This window comes from Mandrillus leucophaeus, unplaced genomic scaffold (genome assembly GCF_000951045.1).
Source record: "Mandrillus leucophaeus isolate KB7577 unplaced genomic scaffold, Mleu.le_1.0 Scaffold676, whole genome shotgun sequence".
In the NCBI taxonomy this organism is placed as follows: Eukaryota; Metazoa; Chordata; class Mammalia; order Primates; family Cercopithecidae; genus Mandrillus; species Mandrillus leucophaeus.
Genome location: NW_012107319.1, coordinates 898,026 through 920,128, shown reverse-complemented (window position 1 = coordinate 920,128; position 22,103 = coordinate 898,026). Strand labels below are relative to the sequence as shown.

Sequence of the window (22,103 nt, the reverse complement as noted above, 5' to 3'; positions counted from 1 at the left end):
AAAAGGGCTCCTCAGCCAGGCGCAGTGGTTCACGCCTATAGTCCCTGCACTTTGGGAGGCCAAGGCGGGTGGATCACTTGAGGTCGGGAGTTCGAGACCAGCCTGACCAACATGGAGAAACCCCGTCTCTACTAAAAATACAAAATTAGCCGGATGTGGTGGCTCATGCCTGTAATCCCAGCACTTTGGGAGGCCGAGGCAGGCGGATCACCTGAGGTCAGGAATTCTAAACCAGCCTGACCAACATGGAGAAACCCCATCTCTACTAAAAATACAAAATTAGCCGGTTGTGGTGGCATATGCCTATAATCCCAGCTACTTGGGATGCTGAGGCAGGAGAATTGCTTGAACCCTGGAGGCGGAGGTTGTGGTGAGCCAGAATCGCGCCATGGCACTCCAGTGTGGACAACAAGAGTGAAACTGTCTCTTAAAAAAAAAAAAAGACAACTCCTGTCACTACTTGCCAAGCCAAGTTGCCTTATAGTGGTGCTATACAGGTGAGATCTACCTAAACTCAAAGGAACTCAAGAAATATTTGAGAGTCTCATGATAACTCTTGAGTGAAAGCTTGTTTTCCAAGCATGCATGAAAGAACATTGACAGGAGAACTTATGTGACATCTTCAGTTTTCCTTTTCCGTGAGATTATCTATAGCTGATATACTATCACCACCTCCATTCGATAAAGTAGCATGAAGATATCTAATTATGCAAAATAAAACATAAGAAAACTTTGGCCTGGGACACCCAGGAGCTAGATTGCAAATATGCCCTCCCACATTCTTATGTGCAGCATGCTACATTAGACTCTTCCTTCTTTTAAAATCACATTTATCTTTATTTAGCCCTTTCCAAAACTATTTTGAGGCAGTGTTCTGAAAACCTTCAAAATATTTTATTACATTGGTGATAGTTAATGATGTAATTCCTCAACAAGTTCTCAAAATAATGGTCAAAATTGATTTTAGTAGACACTTTCAATAAAAATCTAGGTATGTGGCCATCCTGGTCATTTTTCCTGGTGACTGATAGAAATTAAAGTTTGCAGGAAGAGACTGGTAGCTTATCTCTAGACTATCTTTCCTGAAAGTAAGGTTCCCCAGAGAAGCTTTTGTGAGGGGCTGGAGTTTGGAGATACACATTCTGGTGAGGACAAAGAGCTGCTGATGAGGGAACCTAATCAATAATGTAGTACAATGAAAGACCCCCTCAATGCTGCACAGAGGCCAGCCTCAGAAAAACCTGCAGGCAGGGGTGGCTTTGGCTTTGACCCATGAAAAACTGCTCATTGAAATCCATGGGATGCATGAAGTACAGATATTCTGTGTTCAGGCTTCCAACACATCTTCTCTATTAAAGGGAATGGGGCTCCACTTGAATTCTACACCCACCCACTAGTATAAATATCATTGTATTTCTTGATTAGCTAACAAAATTGTGCAACACATTCATATGGCATGCATTTTTCCTTAAATAGACCTTACAAACAGTGCTCAGTATATAGCTGTGTATTGATAGATTGCCCTTGCAGCCTTTTATATTTTAAAATAATGAATAGAGATTCATTTATATGTATATCTATATATCATACATATGTAGAATAGATTCATACATAAATATAAAGTGTAATACATGTTCATTCATTTTCTATCAGCCCATATATATAAATGCAATGGCTTATGGGTTTACATCACCCTAGCATTCCTTATCTTGAGGTTTTTGTCTCAGCATTGCATCTAACTTCTATTGAGCTTCTTTCTATTCTTTTTTCTTCCCTCTCTTCTCCCTCCTTCCCCCGTCTTGTCTCTCTCTCTCTTTTTCTTTCTATTATTTTTGTGTATATCATGAGTGTGCAGAAAGGAACACCATGAGATATGACTTGGTGTCTGTAGGTTGGGGACATAGTGAGTTCAGAATACTTTTATATAATATGACCCTTGGCTAATGCTCTTGTCAAAATGTGCTGTTCTTGGTATGAGATGCATAATAAACTGGGATTCATTATTTCACTGAACTAGCAACTTTGTACCCTAAAGGGGCTTTGGTGTGACCAGACTGTTGTTTAATCTTTGTGTCAGGGCCCTCTCTTCCTGGCAAAGAGCTGTATGAGCCATCATGTGTTAAATGCCTTGTGATGGGGAGGGGTTTGTTTGGAGTTTCTTGCCAGCTGGATGCATTGCAGGTGTAGACAGCTGTAATATGGAGGTGTGACCCTGAGATACTCAAAAGCTGTTTGGTTTGTTATAGCAACTGCGAGAGTTAATAGCTGAACACAAGCCTCATATAGATAAGATGAACAAAACTGGGCCACAGTTACTGGAATTGAGCCCTGGGGAAGGCTTTTCTATCCAAGAGAAGTATGTGGCAGCCGACACCCTTTACAGTCAAATTAAAGAAGATGTCAAAAAGCGAGCTGTGGCACTGGATGAAGCCATTTCTCAATCAACTCAGGTAATTGTTTACACTAGAAATAGAATTGGGTTCTTGCAGACAACAAAGCACAGAAAGACATTTTCCTGGATCTTCTGATTAAATTTTAACTAAAATTATTTCACCACATTAACTCTGAGTATTGATGTGTGTGTCCCTCAGAGGTGATGTTTGCTTGCATCCAGCCTTTATCTCCTTATTTTTCTCTGCCTGCTTATAGATATAATAAAAATAATTTTCAATGACTTAAGAAACATGCAGTTGTCGTCATTGTCCAAAAATTTAATTCAGTGTCCATCCTGAATAGAATACAATATTTGCCATTGGGAGAGATAAAGGAAAGTGTTACAATTATTAATAAAATACTCTCAAGAAGGCAATGAGAAGAAAGAATGATAGGCTAAATGAAAAGAAAAAGAATATAAAGTTGGATATTGATGGTTTTTTCTTTTCTGAAAATATCTTTTTCAAGAAGTTGAATTTTGAAATACCCAAAGATTTTCCATTTTCAAGATTTGGGTTTTATTATTAGATATGGCACGTTAGAGTAGGCCAGTGTCACAGTCCTGTGTGATTATTCCTTAACTTTGAGATAGTATAGAACAAAGTTCATTCATAGATACGAATGAACAAGTTTTTATAGCTTTAATTGTCTATGGTTGAAAATAAAAATTTTAAATTCTCTCATGTGTCTGATTATGTGTTTAACCATGAAGTAAATAAAAACTTCTGAAACTTGTAACTTCTGTTATATCAGAAGTTAAAACATTGGGGAGGTTTTTTTTGTTAAAATTTTTTTTAACATTTTTCAGTTCAGGAAATGCATAACTTAAGAATTCCCTGGAATCTAATCAAAACTTTCCATGAATTTCACATTAAATAATATAACTTTTCAGGATGCCAAAATAGTTCATTAAAAATGAAGGAAACAATCCATTGTAATAGACAAATACTCAGCTTATTGAACTTGATTTTTAATATTAATTTGAATTATGATAACAGGATGAAGCAACAGGTAAAGAGATGCTGCTGCCATGTCATCCTGGTCCAATTGCATATTAACATATACCATTTCTTAATGTATACACTCAACTATTCACAAGAAACTAAGTCTATTGTACATAGGTCATGTGACACAGAGGTGCATATACGTCATAATTTTAGGCATGTCTTCACGTACCAGGTGGATGTAACTTTTGAATGGGTCTGTTGATAAAGAGGCTAAGATTTATTCTTAATTTTGCCACTAAATTGTAAAAAATGTTTCTTCATTTAAATTTCACACTTGGTATTACAGATCTTTTTTCCATAAAAGATCTCTTTGTTTTGCCCCTAGTTCCATGACAAGATAGATCAGATTCTTGAGAGCCTGGAACGCATTGTGGAACGTCTGAGGCAGCCGCCGTCTATCTCTGCAGAGGTCGAGAAGATCAAGGAACAGATCAGTGAAAATAAGAATGTGTCAGTAGACATGGAAAAGCTACAGCCATTATATGAAACTCTTAAACAGAGGGGAGAGGAAATGATCGCTAGATCTGGGGGGACTGATAAAGACATATCTGCCAAAGGTAATACTTTTGGAATAGGGAAACAAACTTTATTTTTAAAGCATTCTAAATGTTTATGCTGTTTACTCAACATCCAATTGGATAACAAAATGCTGCATTTTAAAAAAGGTATTACAAATGTGATGTGTTTAGGGTTGAAGGGCTGTGTATGCAAATCCCTTGTTAATGTCTTCCTGTGTTTGTGAAATTAATCAGTTGACTACAAAGCATGCCATTATACATAGACCATGTATAAATACCATATATTCAAAGACCATGTGTTCTCAGGCCTTTTAAATCAGTAGGTTAAAGTGTATTGCTAATAAGGCCATATCTGGGTTTTTTCCCTCATTACTGACTTTACTACCTTACATAGCATGCATCCTGCGTCACATAGCCACAAAAATGAGAACCACTACCACAGCCAGCCATCTTTGAGATATGAGCTGAGGGTCAAAAGGGAGAGCATGTGTGTAGTGGAAATTCACAATGAGAGTACTCTAGAAGCAAGCTCAAAATACATACCATACATTGTTACATTCCTGGGACTGAACAGACAATTTTACTATTGATTTGGAGAGCATAAAAGTGTACCTAGGTGATTATTTCACTCCCTTTGGGATTAAGGACAGCCTTAATGAACTTGAAACTTGATAAATTTGGTTCCACTCTGAGCTCACTTTTGTCAGGAAGAATCTTGGTTTGGTAAGAGTAGGAGACCCAGAGATACTGTGTTATTTGGCATAGACTCTTGGACCTACTGATACCCACTGGACTGGAATCATTCAAAACTTGGTCCAGTTTTAGATATTTAGCAAATTGGATCACTACTTTCTGTGTGAACTGTAACATTCTGCTTTGTTGGTTCCATGGGGCTAACCTGTCGCCTTGTGGATATTGTTTTGCTTCATAGCTGTTCAGGATAAACTTGACCAAATGGTTTTCATTTGGGAGAACATACACACACTGGTGGAAGAAAGGGAAGCCAAACTACTGGATGTGATGGAGCTAGCAGAAAAGTTCTGGTGTGATCACATGTCATTGGTAGTTACCATTAAAGATACTCAAGATTTCATCCGGGACCTGGAAGATCCTGGAATTGATCCTTCAGTAGTAAAACAACAGCAAGAAGCAGCAGAGGTAAGCAGAAAATCTCATTTAAAGTTAGAAAAATAAGTTGTGGCATGATGAAATCCAGATTCCTTGGGTAAATATTAGGCGTTACTCTGTTAACATTTATATTTGGTTCTGAAAATGGAATGTACAATGATCCAGTAGGAGATACAGTATACCCACAAATTTCGCTTTGAGATTGTATGTTTAAAACGACTTCTCAGGCCATGCATGGTGTCTCATGCCTGTAATCCCAGAACTTTGGGAGGCCAAGGTGGGAGGATCACTTGAGGCCGGGAGTTCGAGACCAGCTTGGCCAACATGATGAAACCCTGTCTCTACTACAAGTACAAAAATTAGTCAAGCATGGTGGTGCAAACCTGTAGTACCAGCTACTTGGAGGGTGAAGCATGAGAATCACTTGAACCTGGGAGGTGGAGATTGCAGTGAGCCAAGATTGTGCCACTGTACTCTAGCCTGAGCAGCAGAGTGAGACCCTGTCTCAGAAAACAAACCAAAAAAACCCACAAAACAACAACAACAAAAAATTTCTCTTTATCCTCACTGTTCTTGCCTTATTTCAGGGCCTCATTATCTCTCTCTTTCTTTTTAGCTTCCACAGTAATCCAAAGTGCAGACTGTCTTTCCTTGCTAGGCCTCCCACCTTGCCGCCAGTCTTCCCTCTAGATCTGCTCTTACTCTGTTGCTACCTAAACCCACTCAGAGGCATCCCCAGCCTTCTGGATAAAGCTCAAACTCCCTAGAGCAGGGCATGCAGCTTTTTGCATCCCAGCCTAGCTCGTGCCTATGTTTCCAAAATTATGTTTTTCTCTTGCTCCTTTACCGAGCTCCCTCCCTGCTATTGATTAGAAAGGAGGTTTCCCAAAACAAACTGTTTTGCTCTTTCTAGTGTCAGTGCCTTTGCACATCTTATTTCCTCACTCTAGAATGTCCTTCCTGCCACTCTTCTGGCAAAGCCCACTCAAGGTTCAGTTGGATTATTACCCCCATATAAAACCTTTTCTTGTATACTTAGCAGAGTTAGTGCACCTGTGTTCCCATAAGGCTTTCTTCATGCAAAGGACTCTGCACATAGTATGATTTACTGTTGCTTATGCCTCTGTCTTTCCTGGTATTCTCTTGAGGGGAATAGCCATATCTGTTTTTCTTTGTATCCCCAGTGCCTGGTTTAGGGCTTGGTTTATGGTTATTCAGTGTTTGTTGAATGAATGAATATATTTAACCAAGAAGATGAAAGCAAAAGTAGGATACTGCCTTTCTGTTGTGATATTTTTGTACCTTACAGGTCCTACCTGGTCCTACCTAGGGTAATGACATAAAATGTAAATCCATAACTAGATTATTCTGTATCTACTAACAGATACATTAATTTGTATAGTTTTTGAATTCATATTTTACTTGTCTATTTTAATGTATATTGTTTGGAAACCAAAATGTCTTTCTAAGCCTTGCAGTATTGTTGATATTTAAAAAAATTTGTTTTGGTATTTGTTAAGGTATTTCATATTTATCATTTCTTAAATATTATCTTTATAATAAACATTTGGCATTTGTTACTAAAAGGGTGCTGTTTTTCTTTTAAAATATTTTTTATTGAAAAAATTTATTGCAGAAACTTAGAAAACAGAAAGAAAGAAAGAAAAATGATTAGAATGCCACCTTCTAGAAATAACTACCATTGATATTGTTGTGTACTTTTTAAAGTTTTGATGTGGTTTTGCTTAAAATTCAAAGGCTGTCATTTTCTTATTCTAGGCCATAAGGGAAGAAATAGACGGACTACAGGAGGAGCTGGATATAGTTATTAACCTGGGTTCTGAACTCATTGCGGCATGTGGGGAGCCTGATAAACCCATTGTCAAGAAGAGTATAGATGAGGTACAACTGGCTTACTTATGAGAATGGCTTTTAAAAAGTTTTCAGTTAACTAAAATATTTTGTTAAAAGTAGTTGAAAATTTAAAATATGGCACTAAAAGAGTTCTAACATACATCTTGTAGTTAAATTCAGCATGGGATTCTCTAAATAAAGCTTGGAAAGACCGGATTGACAAACTTGAGGAGGCAATGCAGGCTGCCGTTCAGTACCAGGATGGACTGCAGGTAAGGGGATTACAGTGTATGTGCTGGTCTTAGCTGGAAGGAGGAATCATAATAATTGATGTGTACATATTGGCACCACCTCAAGACCTGCCAGTGCATATGCAATTGTGGGCAAATTATTCCTGCAGTTGCCTGTGTATCTCAGTTCATGTTTTGTCTTTTAGAAGATATTTCTGACCTTTCGGATATGTGTAGATTTATATACACATCTAAACACATTTCTGTATACACATTCAGTGAAATTTACTTTGAAAAGAAATATTTTGATTTTTTTAAGTGAAAGTAAATGTTCCCACACAGTATTTTTTATAAATGGCTCAGCACCAGACAGTGAAATGGAACTAAATCTGAATTCTGTTCTGAGTGGAATAAGATGAAAGGAGTAAACACTATCTAAAAATATCACCAAGTTTAACTAAAGTCAGAAGTAAAGAAATTTGATTTGAAGCCAATGTTCTCCATGTACAAAAATAGATTTCTGTTAGGTCATAATCTGGTGTGTAAAAACTGTTTTCTTCTTTTCCATGTATATAATTTGTTTTAATAGTTGTTTTTCACTTAAGGGTTTTCATTCAGTTCATTAACCATTTATAAGGTTTTTTTTTGTATTAAAAATTCTGTCAGTTGAGGCCAACTCGAGTATATTTCTCTCCCTACCTCCCTTAACCTTGCTCCATTTCCTAACAGGCTGGCAGGAGTTTAATCTTTCATCCTTCTTACCATATGGAAAAAGCTTAAGTATTTCCATAACACTAAGTGAATATTATTTTTAAAGCCCAGATGAGAACATCTTTTCCTTTTTCATTATGCCATTCCATTTCTATATTTGTAAAAATAAATGTCACAGCTAGGCTTTATGCCAGCTGAGAAGTTTTTTGAACTTTGGAAATATATGAAAAATTTTACTACAAATAACATAACACTTTATTTTAATTCTCCCTCCCTCTTTTTTTTTTTTTTTTTTTTTTCTTTTGTAACCTAAGTGATAATTTACTGTTAGGTATCAATGACAAATAACTAATTCGGGTTCCAGCCTGTCTGTGAGGCTAGGTCATTGTTAAATCATTGAGTTGTGATCTCTTCCATGGCTAGAGGTGGCAATGCCACCACATGCAACCATTTAGGTGGTCACGGGCGAGCCACCATGGCTTGTACAGTCTCATTATCACTACCAGAAAAACAAGGCCTGTCGTAAGTCGTGTCGATCATGTATTAGTAGCATCACCTGTGCTAGCAAAGGGCAGATTGATTTATTAAGTAGCTACAGCGCAGCTAGCTGTAGCTAGATGTCAAAGCTTTGGAAGCTAATTTTCAAGATTTGATTGTAAAGTAAAATATGTTTTATTTCCCGGGTTGCTGCTTAAGTACTTAGTCAGGGTTGGCTAATGGTAATTTAAAAATCCAAGTTTTATCGCCCTCCTATATGGTTTGGAAACTTCTTTAAAATGCAAAATATCCCAGTGCTTTGGGAGGCTGTGGTGGGAGGATCACTTGAGGCCAGGAATTCAAGACCAGCCTGGGAAAGATAGCAAGGTCCTGTCAAAACAAGAGCTGAAGTACCCCATCTACAATTTTTTTTTTTTTTTAATTAGCCAGCCGTGGTGGCACGTGCCTATAGTCTGAGCTATTTGGAAGACTGACGTAGGAGGATTGCTTGAGCATAGGAGTTTGAGGTTACAGTGAGCTATTTGATTGTGCCACTGCACTCCAGCTTGGGTGACAGAGTAATGGCAAAATGCTTTTATTTTGTATTCATTACCTAAAAAACAGTGACTTGAACCTTTTTAGACTATTTTTATTACCTAAATAAATAAGAAAAACAGGAGAGTCTAAAATCTGTTATAATTCAGAATAATGATCTTAATACTAATAATTTATATGTGCAGGATTTTAATGCTAATCTAAATAAGATTTAAGGGTTTGAGTCAAATATTTTGCTTAAGTTCTAAACAGTGATTTCTTATTTGAATGAACAAATAGATTTGAATCTTTTTCTTTCATTGTATTTATACAGGCTACCTTTTAAGCACACATAGTGAAGAATTTTATGTGATTGGATTTCTATAAATGTTTTCAAATGAATTTTTTTAGAAGGCCATAATATTTCAAGAATCTGTTGAATAAACAATTTCTTTTGCAAACTTGTATGTATCTATTTCATATTTGGGACAACCATTTTGGTATATTACTGCTTTTACTAATTTAGGTGAACCATGTTAATTTTTTATAAAATAGTCTCATTCCATAATATCTTTTAGATTTATGATTGTATTTTTCTGTAGTACTTGAAATACTGTAGCAATTTCAAATGTACTGTTGTAACAACACATGGACTATTGTGTCTTTCAGGCAGTATTTGACTGGGTGGATATTGCAGGTGGTAAATTAGCTTCAATGTCTCCAATCGGAACAGATCTTGAAACTGTCAAGCAGCAGATTGAAGAGCTAAAGGTATGTATGGGGGCTAATTTATCGAAGACTTCCTTGCAATTTTAAGTTCTTGATTCACGTAGTTTTTTACATAAATTTATTTTACCCAATGTAAGTATGACAGCTTAATTATAAAGCTAGTTTAATGTACATAGTGCTTTCACATACTAAGCAATATATAAGTGCTCTTTAAATAAAGGAAAGAAAATACTATTAATAGTTTTCTTTTTATAGTAAATTAATAACTGTTCATATAGAAAAATCAGAAAATACAAATAAAAAAGAGAAAAACAAATTATTTGAAGTCACCCAAAATGTTATGTACCTAGAGATTACCTTTCTTAGATTTGATTTATAGCTTTTCTGATATCTTCATGTTAGGGACATGGGGGGTGTGTGTGTGTGTGTGTGTGTGTGTGTTTGTGTAGGTAGAGAGAGAGAGATGTATTTAGATAATACTGTAAGGATTTTTATAACTTGTTTAACTTGTTTATTCAGTAGTATATTGTTGTCACTACACTAGTATATTGTCAATACACCACAGCATCATTTTTCTTTTCCTGATACATATTTTTAATTTTAATTTTTAATTTTCGTGGGTACATAGTAGGGGTATATATCTATGGATTACATGACATATTTTGATACAGGCATGTAATATATAATAACTACATCAGGGAAAATGGAGGTATCCATTACCTCAAACATTTATCCTTTTTGTTACAAATAATCCAATTATACTCTTTTAGTTAAATTGTACAAAAATTATTTTTGACTCTAGTGACCTTGGCGTGCTAGCAAATACAAGCTCTTATTCATTCTTTCTATATTTTATACCCATTAACCGAACATTTTTATTTTCTTTAGAGTGTTCTGAGTAATTCATTTAGTCTAACAGGTTAAAAACACATTCATGATATAAGAATGTTTCCCAAAATGATTGATTTGTAAATGTTTGTTGTTTTCCATAGCTGTTCTCTGTAATTTTTGCTTTTGTAATTCTTGATCTGCAGATGTGAAAATGGCAGAACTGTTTCCTCTTTGAATTCCTCTATACCAATAATCATTTATCAAAATGGGATCAGCTATTTCCCTCCCAATTTTAGCTCTCCATATACAGAGACATCACACTGTTTGCAATGAACTTTGCTAGATTTTATGTGAAATATTATCTGGCTTTAAAATTGTAGCATTTTCACATCTAAGTGTGACATAGAATATTTCATTTAGAAACAAATTTTCTTTTTGAGAATTTTATCGTTATCACTAAATTGAGACTTTTTTTACTTTAATCTGCTCATGTGGCAAACATGTGATATACTTTATGTACAGTTATGGGTGTGGATAATTTATTTTGGATATTTGCATATAGCTCAGTGGTTTTTATACAGCAGCCTGGTTAGAAGTGCTCACTCTGAAATCAGGTTATCTGAGTTTAGGTCCTAGTTCATCCACTTAGGGCATATGAACTCAGTGGTCTTCCTGGTGTTACTAACTGGTCTTACTCCTATGTCTTTAGCTTACATTAAGGATAAAATTATTTCCTCAATAAGTTGGTTGAAAGTAACTTGAACATACCAAGTGCACACTATACCTTTGTTATTATTTTCAAATTATTATTCATGTATTTTTGAACAAAGTTAAGGGACTGCTAGCCATGAATTTTTTACTATTACATATTAAAAGAAATATTTTATGAAAAGACAGTTACCTATTACAAGCAACTGTTTGCTAACCTGTTAGTTGGCAAAGCCAAGATTATTAACTATGTCAGTGACTTAGAAAGTAGGAGAGAGAATAACATTCTATGTCAGCAGTGGGTGAGGCATAGGAATATTAATGAACACAGTACAGCTACAGAAAACATAAAATTATCAGGGATATAGGATGTGTGTAAAAGAGCAGGAAATACTAATTTGAGTTTCTTAAGACTTTTTTGGCTTTCATATGTGTCAACATATATTTCATTTTCTTTCCATAATTTTAAAACTCATTTTTCAAATACATATAAGATATTGGAATGAGTTCAACCTTGAAATTTAATTTTTTATTGTAGAGAATACAATGAAATGAAATGTCAAAATTATAAATAGAAATATCTATCTATCCAAAAATACTGAATAAAGAGAAAATATTTTCCTTATTTTTTCATTTACAATTCTTCCATTGGTAAGCCTCATGTGAGATTTTAACTTTGCGTCACCTCTCCTCAGTAAGTAGTGTGAATTAGAATAATGATATAACCAATAGATTTTTTTTGTTTGGAGTTAATGATTTTTAATAATATTTTCTTTGTATATCTCTTTTAAAATAGCAATTTAAGTCTGAGGCCTATCAACAGCAGATAGAAATGGAAAGACTGAACCATCAAGCAGAGCTTTTGCTAAAGAAAGTGACAGAAGAGAGTGACAAACACACTGTTCAAGACCCATTAATGGAACTGAAATTGATATGGGATAGCCTGGAGGAGAGAATCATCAACAGACAGGTAAATACCAAGACTTTTCTTAAGAAATTATACATTTTCAATTTCAGATATTAATGTAAAATACTTATTAAAGATAAAATTAGAATTCTTTCTGATTCTCATATATTCTTTTATAACCACGAGGAGCGTCAAACTTAAAACAGAAGGATATGATGATTAGGCTTCATTGGATGTGTTTATGGGCTTATGCAGCATGAAACAATTACTTTTTGCCCTTGTTTTATGGACATGTCATTCATAATATCAAATTTACAAGTGGATTTTCTTCCCACTTTTTCTGTAGCATAAACTGGAGGGTGCTCTATTAGCATTGGGTCAGTTCCAGCATGCCCTGGATGAGCTCCTGACGTGGCTGACACACACCGAGGGCTTGTTAAGTGAGCAGAAACCTGTTGGAGGAGACCCTAAAGCCATTGAAATTGAACTTGCCAAGCATCATGTATGTAGCTGTTAATGTATATTATGTTTCTTCTGTGTCCATTTCTAGTGTCATCAGATTTCTCAGATATATTTCTTCTTTATTCATGTTTCAAGTTTATGGTCTTGACACAAGTTCATATTTGACATTTATAACTAAAGGTTAACTACTTAAAACTTAAAACATTATAGTCAAAATATTTTTCTTAAAATATCGTGGTCAAAATATTTTTCTCATTCAAGGCAATTATTATCTAACAAAATAAGGATGAGCAATTTGTGCTAAAGTTTATTAGGGCTGCATGGCAAACACTAAAGATTTAAATCCTTAATTGTACCTGTCATTGTGATAATGTCACCTATTTTTTAAAGTTGTTAGAGATAGCCTAAAATATCATAGACTGAAAATGTCTTACTGCAGGTTTTATGTATATTTTCACTCTGGGCATCTGTATTTCCATGTCTCTTTCATTTGTAGCTTGTCATTTCTGACGTATTTTTATCGGTCTGTACATCTGTTATTATGTTGGGGCTTATCCCTTTGTCTCCATGTCACTCTTGTCTTTGACTGGATTTTTGTATCTTACTCCTTTTCTTTCTGAATTTTAAAAAATATTTATTATGTTTTAAAAAGTTATGTGTCCTGCACTTGATTTAAAGCTAGTAAGTTGAAAAATTTTTGTTTTAAGAGATACATGCAAAGCAATCTTGTATTGTTGTCACCTTTGTGACACTTCTTAATAGATCATTCCCTATCCCTTCAGTCACTAGACTTAATGAATAAAAGATTATGCACAGTAGAGTTTATCCTGGCATTCAACAATCTTTCATAGACTTTGACATTCACATTAATAGTGGTATCTTCAGAGTCCTAAATCCTAAGCTAAAATACATTTTCCTTGATTATCAAATAGGAAATGTCTGATTATTTTACATATTGATTAACATTTTTTTAAAAAGGTGAGTTTTTAGCACTTTATGCTGTACAGTTTTTGACTCTTCTTGCTTTTGTTCTCCTTCTTTCATACTTCCCCACAGTAATTGTTTCCTAGTTTAAAATTTTATTTTTCTCTTACCTTGTCTGTCTACATTGGTAGTCATTGCCCAGCCATATTTGATTAAACAATTTGGATTTATTTTGCATACTTAATGTTGACATAGAAACTTGTTTCATTATTTAATGTCTACATTATATGTTTGCTTAGAGCCATAATGACTGGTGAGACCAACTGCCTAGCAACACAATATGTTTATTCTCATGGTGTGAGTTTATAGCTGCATTTATATTTTTGTAAACCTATTGATTGTCTTAAAACTAACATACATCAGGATAGGAACTTTGTATAATAAGGTAGAGGTGGAAAAATGAGGCACTCTGATCCAGTTATTTTGGTGCGGGATAGGTGAAGACATCTTACTTCTGTTTGTCTCTTTTTAAGTACTTTGAAATGGCTCCTTCTCTCTTTCCTTTTCTCTTTTCTTTGCATTCCTCAAAGATCAAAATTAGAGGACATAAAATTCCCAGCAGAATTACTGGAGGAAGGGACGAATGTTTCTGTTCCTTTGCTGCTTTCTTCTCCTACTCCTAAGCTCTGACTTTGTAGCGGGACTCAGACCATTCAGAAGAATGAATTTTATAGAATTCTCTTTTATATTTTGGCCATGAAAACATTTAACTTTTTGATTTTCAGAGTGATCCTACTCTTAACATACCAAAGTGAATGCTTTCTATAAAGATAACTTCTTACTCAGTTGGTTTTATAGCCTTTGAAAAACACTCCCTAACCAGATGCCTCAGAATATGAATGAAAACAGTCAGAGAAACAGTGATATCAGAGGGTTACTGATATTCACTGAAAATCCTCCCTGGTCTGAATTTCCTTCCAGATGTGTGATGTGTTACATAGGATGGGAGATGATGTTCTTTTTCTTTACTATTGCCAACCCTGAGTCAATGAGTACAGGGTAGGATCAACTTTTACCAACATTAGAGGGAGGTTTCTTCTGCTTTCCAAAAATGTAAGCGTAGCCTCCTTGAAAGGAAACTATTAATATTACTGAGGCTATACTCATTCAGTAAAAGAAATTGATTTTTTTTAACCTTAGGGTTGCTGTCTGCAACCTAAGTTCCCCCATTTTACTGCATTTAAACATTATTAACCTATTCATATATTTCCACTGTATAAAAGGAAGGCATTATTTGCTGTGTTCTGTAGTAAGCATTTCATTATATATGTTTTCTACTTAAAGAACAACTGAATTTTGGAATGCTGGGTTTAAGTATCTCTGATATAGAGTGTTAGTTTTAGGGCCTTCCAATATTTCAACTTAGCAGTCAATTCCAGTACCCCTCCAATGAGAGAAGGTGAAGGAATATTCTAGAATTTTTTTTTTCTCTTTCAGAATGCTAATTGTGAAATATGGTACTGTATACCTTAGACATGATAATTTTATATTTGAAAGTGAATATGTAGGAGTAAAAATATATTTTGGTTACTTGACATGAGAATTAAACTAAAATTAGCTTGAACCAAGTGAGAAATCTTAGAACCTTTTAATTATAATCTATAGATATTTAGTGTCATCAATTGCCAAGTCATTCTAGTGGGAATAACTAGCAATGTGTTCTTGCCCAGTCATTTCAGGGGACATTGATAGAATAAAGGTATATCCACGAATGTTGCAAATTTAAGGGAAAGGAAGTTCATCATTTAAAAACTTAATATTAGCCAGCCAGGGCAACATAGTGAGACCACATCTATATAAAAAACAAAACAAAATTAGCCAACCATGCTAGTGTGTGCCTGTAGTCCCAGCTACTTGAGAAGCTGAAATGGGACAATTGCTTGAGTCCAAGTGTTGAGGTTGCAGTGAGCTATAATAGAACCACTGTACTGAAGTCTGGGCGACAGAGTAAGACTCTATCTCTTAAAAAAAATTAAAATTCTACACATACAATTTTTTTTTCTTCCAGATGTTTCATAACCAGAAAGGAAAACAGTTGCATTAAAGCTGATATTAACATGTTACAAACTAGCAAACATGGTGTTATCTTAATATTTTCAGGTGCTCCAAAATGATGTATTAGCCCATCAGTCCACAGTGGAAGCCGTTAATAAAGCAGGAAATGATCTAATTGAATCAAGTGCAGGAGAAGAAGCAAGCAACCTTCAGAACAAGCTACAGGTTTTAAATCAACGCTGGCAAAATGTTTTGGAAAAAACTGAACAAAGGAAGCAGCAGCTGGATGGTGCCTTGCGCCAGGTGAGTAAGATAATAAATTGTGAAAGTTTCTATAGCATTCAAGACCAAAATAGCATGGAATTCTTTTATTAGTTCACAGAGTCCTGTTTAATTTTTATACCTTAAGGAGAGGAGTAAAAATAAGTGAAATAAAGAACAGAACAGCAGAAGAGAACACAGCTTTCTAGTTCTTAGCATAATACTCTTATCTACTAGAGCTCTCCTCATGAAGAAAGGCAACTCTAATGGTACCTGGCTGTTCTTAAGAATGCGTAGAGAGGCTTAGCAGGCTGGGATTGTTTGAAGCTTATTTCCTGTTTGAAACTGACAGCGTTTATGGCCCCAACTTAAAACTCCCTATTACTTCAGGCCAAAGGGTTCCATGGCGAAATCGAGGATTTGCAGCAGTGGCTGACTGACACGGAGCGTCATCTGTTGGCATCTAAACCGCTGGGAGGTTTACCGGAAACAGCCAGGGAGCAGCTTAATGTCCATATGGTAAGCAACGTATTTCCTACAGCTTTAGCCTCAGAATAACAAACTGACCATTTTATATGGGCCCTGGCAATACATAAATTATGGGAGAAGGCTTTAAAGGATATAGAGTTTATGGCAGAAATCACTGTATACATGCTAGAAACACACCATTTATTGATTAAAAATTTAAAGTCAGAACCTATTCTTTATTTCAAAGGTTAGTGTGCCAGTATATGAAAAGAGGTTTTAGAATTCTAGACACTTTTAAGACACAAACCCTCCCCCACAAAATGATAAGCTTGTATGGGTAGTACTATAGCACAGTGTAAATTGTAAAATTATTGTGCATTGAAATGTAAACAAAAACCTCTAAAATAATCAGAATGACTTAAAATTATTGTTATAAGCATGATTGTCTCATTTGGTTTCATGGAAGGTTGGAAAATATACTCTTGTTCTGTTAAAAAAAGAAAACTTCCTTGTTTGTTTTAATGGTGATAGAGCTTTATCTTCCACTTCATGCTTACAACAAATACAGACACGAAGAGGAGGCTTCTGTTTTAATTGTCCAGTCTGGAGTATTGTACCTGTGGGCTGTTCCTACCTAGGTCATGTGACACAGTTGGCTCCTAAGAAGGATGAGGAAAAAATGATGAGACTTGAAATACGGGCTTTCTTTCGTAGAAATAGGGACTGACAAATTAAATTTAGGCTACGTTGGATTTATTGACATTTTAAATTCATATTCCATTATCATTCAGCACTAGAAGTTCTGAGAGGAAACAGTGTTTCAGATTTTGAAAGAGTCCCCTAATTTTTACATTTGTGAATTTACATCAGAAATTTTTAAAAATATTCGAATACTGATGATTATTATCTTGGGAGATAAAAATAGAAGTACTTAGAAATTTGGCAAAAGAAATGAATCGGTGTACATCAATATATACACTCTTTAATAGAGATATCATATTGTTGTAAGATCTTAATAAAACTGCACTTATTTGGAAATAATTTTGAATTTGGTGATTAGAAGAGCAGGTAACCATCTTGTAGATGTTGTAAAGAAATAAAACAGACTATGACAGTAGGTAGCATCACATTTATTTCACAATCACCATCAGTAGTGTAAGTCCTACTAATTTGGTATACAATTTTCTAGAAATATTTATGGTATACTTATTGTTTTTGAAAGTTATGTGTGTGGTTTTTGTTGTTGTCGTTACTGGTTTTTAGTACCACAGGAGACCTATTTGTTTCACTGGAAAAGTAACAGACTAAATAACTTGTAAGTGCTTATCTTCCTTTTTAAAAAAAACCTGAGAGACTTCCAGATAGCTCCTTACTTTCCTGGAAAGTACTTGCACAGCTTTGACAGTGTCCATTAATTATAAGTTTAATGAACTCATGAACAGATGCTTGGGATTATTTTCTAATAATATAAATATTTTTAAAAAATGTTAATTTAGAAGAGTATAAGAACTTGAAAGCAAAGAACTTATCTTTAGAATACTTTACTTTTAGAAAAATATTCCATTTCAGCTAACTGAGTTTGGGTGGGGTATTTACAATGAATCTTTTGTAACCCTATATAATAAATTATAGAAATCTGTTTAAATAAGTTTAAATTTGTGATTTAAAGTGTTCTAAAGAGTTGTTGATATTTGTAATATCATTTCAATAAAGTTCTTTTGATTTTGTTATGCTAGAAATGAAGAAAAGTACAAAATTTACAATATTAGTTTCCTGAGTTTTTAGCTATATCTGAAAGTTTTGCTTTAGGATTTAAAGGTTTTAGTAGGTGATATTGTAAATACATTTAGATAGGGCTTTTTTTTAAAACTTAATAAATAAATTTTTGAGGGGATGAAAATGTTCTGGAGTTAGTGGTAATCACAAAACCTCGTGAATATAATTTTAAAAACAGTGAATTGTATACTTATAATAGTGAATTTTATATTGTATGAGTTATATCTCAGGTTTTAAAACTTATAAAGTTAGAAATGTAAGTGAGAAATACATAATCTTCCAGTGAGAACTATGATTTAACCCACATTATAGTTAAATAAGTAGAATAGAACTAGTCTTAATGTTTTAAATAAGTAACTGTTGTTTTGTTGGTCTTAAAGTTTGAATTTGTTTAAGCAATATTTTATGTCCTGTATAGAAGATACACTCAACATTCTAGTTAGAAGCTTTAGAAATGTTCTAAATGAGAATAATATTCATAGTACCAGAAGTTTGATTCTTATAATTCCAGAGTCTGAATAATCAACTTAAATATATTACTGTGCTGGTTATTTACTTTCTGTCCATTGCATGTTTTCTGAGTGCAGAATTAAATTGTACCAATGAAATACTACATTCATTGTATCATAGTACAAGGAGGGATCTATGGGAGCCTCTCATTTTACAGAGGAAGGAATTGAGGCTCAGAGAGGTGAAATTACTTGCCCAAAGTCACAGAACTAACTAATTACTGTGCAGTGAAAGCTTTCTTGACAACATTTAAACTACTGCTTCAAATCTTAGTATGCCAGAATGGGCTGATAAAGATAACACCATTTTTGAGATTTCTCAGTAGACAGGGTATGCCTGTAGGTTTAGTTGTTGTTTCAATGTAGTGAAAAATGTAAATGTGTCAGGGTTGCTCTGAGAGAGCAGACAGAGATGAATATATGATGAGGGGCTTGGGACTAATGACCTAGAAAAATAGAACTCTTAAATTTTACTTTCTTAAAGTGATATAACTTGAGGGTATCCCAATTTAGGAAGTCTGTGCCGCCTTTGAAGCTAAAGAAGAAACATATAAGAGTCTGATGCAGAAAGGCCAGCAGATGCTTGCAAGATGCCCAAAATCTGCAGAGACAAATATTGACCAAGACATAAATAACTTGAAAGAAAAATGGGAATCGGTGGAAACCAAACTCAATGAAAGGAAAGTATGTACTTTGATTAATATAATGGAATCAGTGTTTTAGTTTTTCCATTGCTTGGACATTGCCTTATTTCTGAGTAGAGCTATCAGCAGTAGAACTTTCAGTGATTCATGTTTAAACATTTTTTTTGTATATATTCAGATATTTCATGGGGTTAGTTGAAAATAATATTCTAGTTTAACATGAGAACAGATTTAAAGGGGGATATATTCAAAAACAAAGATATAGATCGAATGTTACTAAGGTATATTTTTAAATGTTAAGAACTACTCAAATTCTGGACCATTAAATAATTAATTCTATTTTAGTCTAATTTGTTTAATCTAATTAAACAAAAAGCTGTACGTATATGGAGGAGGGAGGGAGGGAAAGCAAGAGAGTGAGATGATTGTATATATTCTTTTAAGTACTTACATTTAAAATTTAAGTACTTACATTTTAATCCATTCTCATGGATTAAAATGTATATTAAATTATGAATATGTTTTTGTTACTTTTTTAAAACCACAAAAATGACAATCTAAGGAATCTCAATATTGCTATTCAATGCTATGAAAAAAACAATAGGCTAGAAATATGAGATTATATGCCATCACTGATGGAGCATAAAGTATATTTCATAATATTTTGAGCCCCCAAATTAATTATATAAATATCAACTTTTCTTTTTATAGATTGTAGTTGTGTTCTTTGGTTAGTTTCCAAAAAACATGCTTTAGTGTATATTAAATTTTTTCTAGTTACAGTAAGATGCTGCTTACTAGGCTTAAAGGGTTTTGGTTTGCCAGTATTTTAGTGAGGCACATTACGTTTATAAGATATTTAGTTAATATATTAATAGATATGCATAAAGTGAGGATAGGAGAGGAATCTGACAGAGAATGTTTAAACTGAAACAAACAAAATAACCAAGGCCCTTGAACATCACATACTAAACAATCTGTTCTTGCAGACTAAACTGGAAGAGGCTCTCAACTTGGCAATGGAGTTCCACAATTCTCTCCAAGACTTCATCAACTGGCTTACTCAGGCTGAACAGACCCTAAATGTAGCTTCTCGGCCAAGTCTTATTTTGGATACTGTCTTATTTCAAATTGATGAACACAAGGTATGTAGTGAGTCAAATAGATAGGATTCTCCTTTCAGACACCAGGCCTTTTTTTTTTTTTTTTTTTTTCCCCCCGAGACTGAGTCTCACTGTAGTGGTGCAATCTTGTCTCACTGCATCCTCTGCCTCCCGGTTCAAGCGATTCTTGTGCCTCAGCCTCCCCACAGGTAGCTGGGACTACAGGCGCCCACCACCATGCCTGGCTAATTTTTGTATTTTTAGTAGAGATGGGATTTCACCATGTTTGCCAGGCTGGTCTTGAACTCCTGACCTCAAGTGATCCTCCCGTCTCAGCCTCCAAAAGTGCTGATCTCAGGCATGAGCCACTGTACCTGACTGACAGCAGGCCTTTTTAAACTCAAAAGAATGCATTTGGTATTTTGAAAGCTTTTGTTTGGCCTTTAAAACAATTTCAGGTTTATGACACCAGAAGCATTTTTAATACTGATCTGATTTTCATTTGTTTCTACTTACGTCCTTTTTTTCTGGGAAAGGTTTTTGCCAATGAAGTAAATTCTCATCGTGAGCAGATAATAGAACTGGACAAAACTGGAACCCACCTAAAATATTTTAGTCAGAAACAAGATGTTGTTCTAATCAAGAATCTACTTATCAGTGTACAAAGTCGATGGGAAAAAGTGGTTCAACGGTTGGTAGAGAGAGGAAGATCTTTGGATGATGCAAGGAAGAGAGCCAAGCAGGTAATAATCCTTTAGAAAAATTCTTCTAAACTTGTCAATAAATCACTTCTAGCTGTTGAAATATATGTTATGGATGTACTTTTATCGCAGGCTGTATTAGGCATAACAATCATGGCATGGTGCCATGGTGGTTCTTTCCTGAGAGGTCTGTGGCCTCAATTTGGATGCTGACATCACTTTTTGACCTGGCAGCAACTTCAGCCCCTGGGGACTAATCTTAAGAAGACTGATTACAGCTTGACTTTATAGACAGGCTATTATCATTGAGGCCCAGAAAGAAGCTCAGAATTTTTTTTTATTGGATTTGTTTTCTTTTTCTTTGTCCTTTTGACCTCCGTTCTCATAATCAGAGTGAGACATCATACTTCATTGTATTGCTACCTTTTGTGTAGTTCCTAAGCCAGACTTTCTTCACAAGCTATCAGTGCTGAGAGCCAGACATGGAGCCCTCCCGACAGCTTTCTGAAAGGTCATATTCTCTGTCTGAGTTGGTCGGCACTCCCCACCTCTCTGAACACTTGTTGACAGACCTTCATTTCTTTTCTAATATTTTGAGCAGATAATAGAGCTCCATCTCACTTTGAAATTAATTTTTTTAATCTTTTGGGGCCACTTTAAAATTTTAATCTAGGGAATTTCACAAATTTCACAAAGAACTCTCCTTACTCCCTTTACCTGTTATTAGCATTCCATTCTAGACTAAACACAAAGAGGTAAAGTTATGCAGTCTCTGTGTATCTTTGTACTCCATGGAAGAGAGAGATGTACCTACCTTGCTTGACAAATATATATATTTTTAAATCTTTGATTCTTACTAGAAATTTAGTGTAATATTGTAGGAGGATTTTACAATTACTTTTTGCCTCAGTCAGCTGCAATTTTCCAGCCTTAGTGTTATACCCCATTGTTTTGAGGAGTTAGGTTCAATTGGGTGATGCAAAAAGACGTCATGAGAGTCAAGTGTTTCAATGTTTAATGCTAACAGTACAAATGTTTAAAGGTTTTAGAAACGACAAATTGCACTGTTATAGCATTACACACCGTAGACCCCATTTTGAATGGGAGGTGTGAAATGTTCAATGTTACAGATG

General features: G+C 34.8%; 1 protein-coding gene across 1 annotated transcript in view; it reads left to right on the top strand.

Annotated features, from left to right (window-relative positions):
* The window catches only part of DST (dystonin), a 504,672-nt gene that overhangs the window by 449,897 nt on the left and 32,672 nt on the right, over positions 1-22,103 (top strand). The window contains 13 exon segments of the mRNA XM_012002056.1: positions 2,247-2,450; positions 3,766-3,997; positions 4,890-5,116; positions 6,866-6,988; positions 7,111-7,212; positions 9,562-9,663; positions 11,957-12,130; positions 12,414-12,569; positions 15,614-15,811; positions 16,160-16,288; positions 19,036-19,206; positions 20,156-20,311; positions 20,806-21,012. Of these exon segments, the coding sequence (XP_011857446.1) occupies positions 2,247-2,450; positions 3,766-3,997; positions 4,890-5,116; positions 6,866-6,988; positions 7,111-7,212; positions 9,562-9,663; positions 11,957-12,130; positions 12,414-12,569; positions 15,614-15,811; positions 16,160-16,288; positions 19,036-19,206; positions 20,156-20,311; positions 20,806-21,012 (2,181 nt within the window).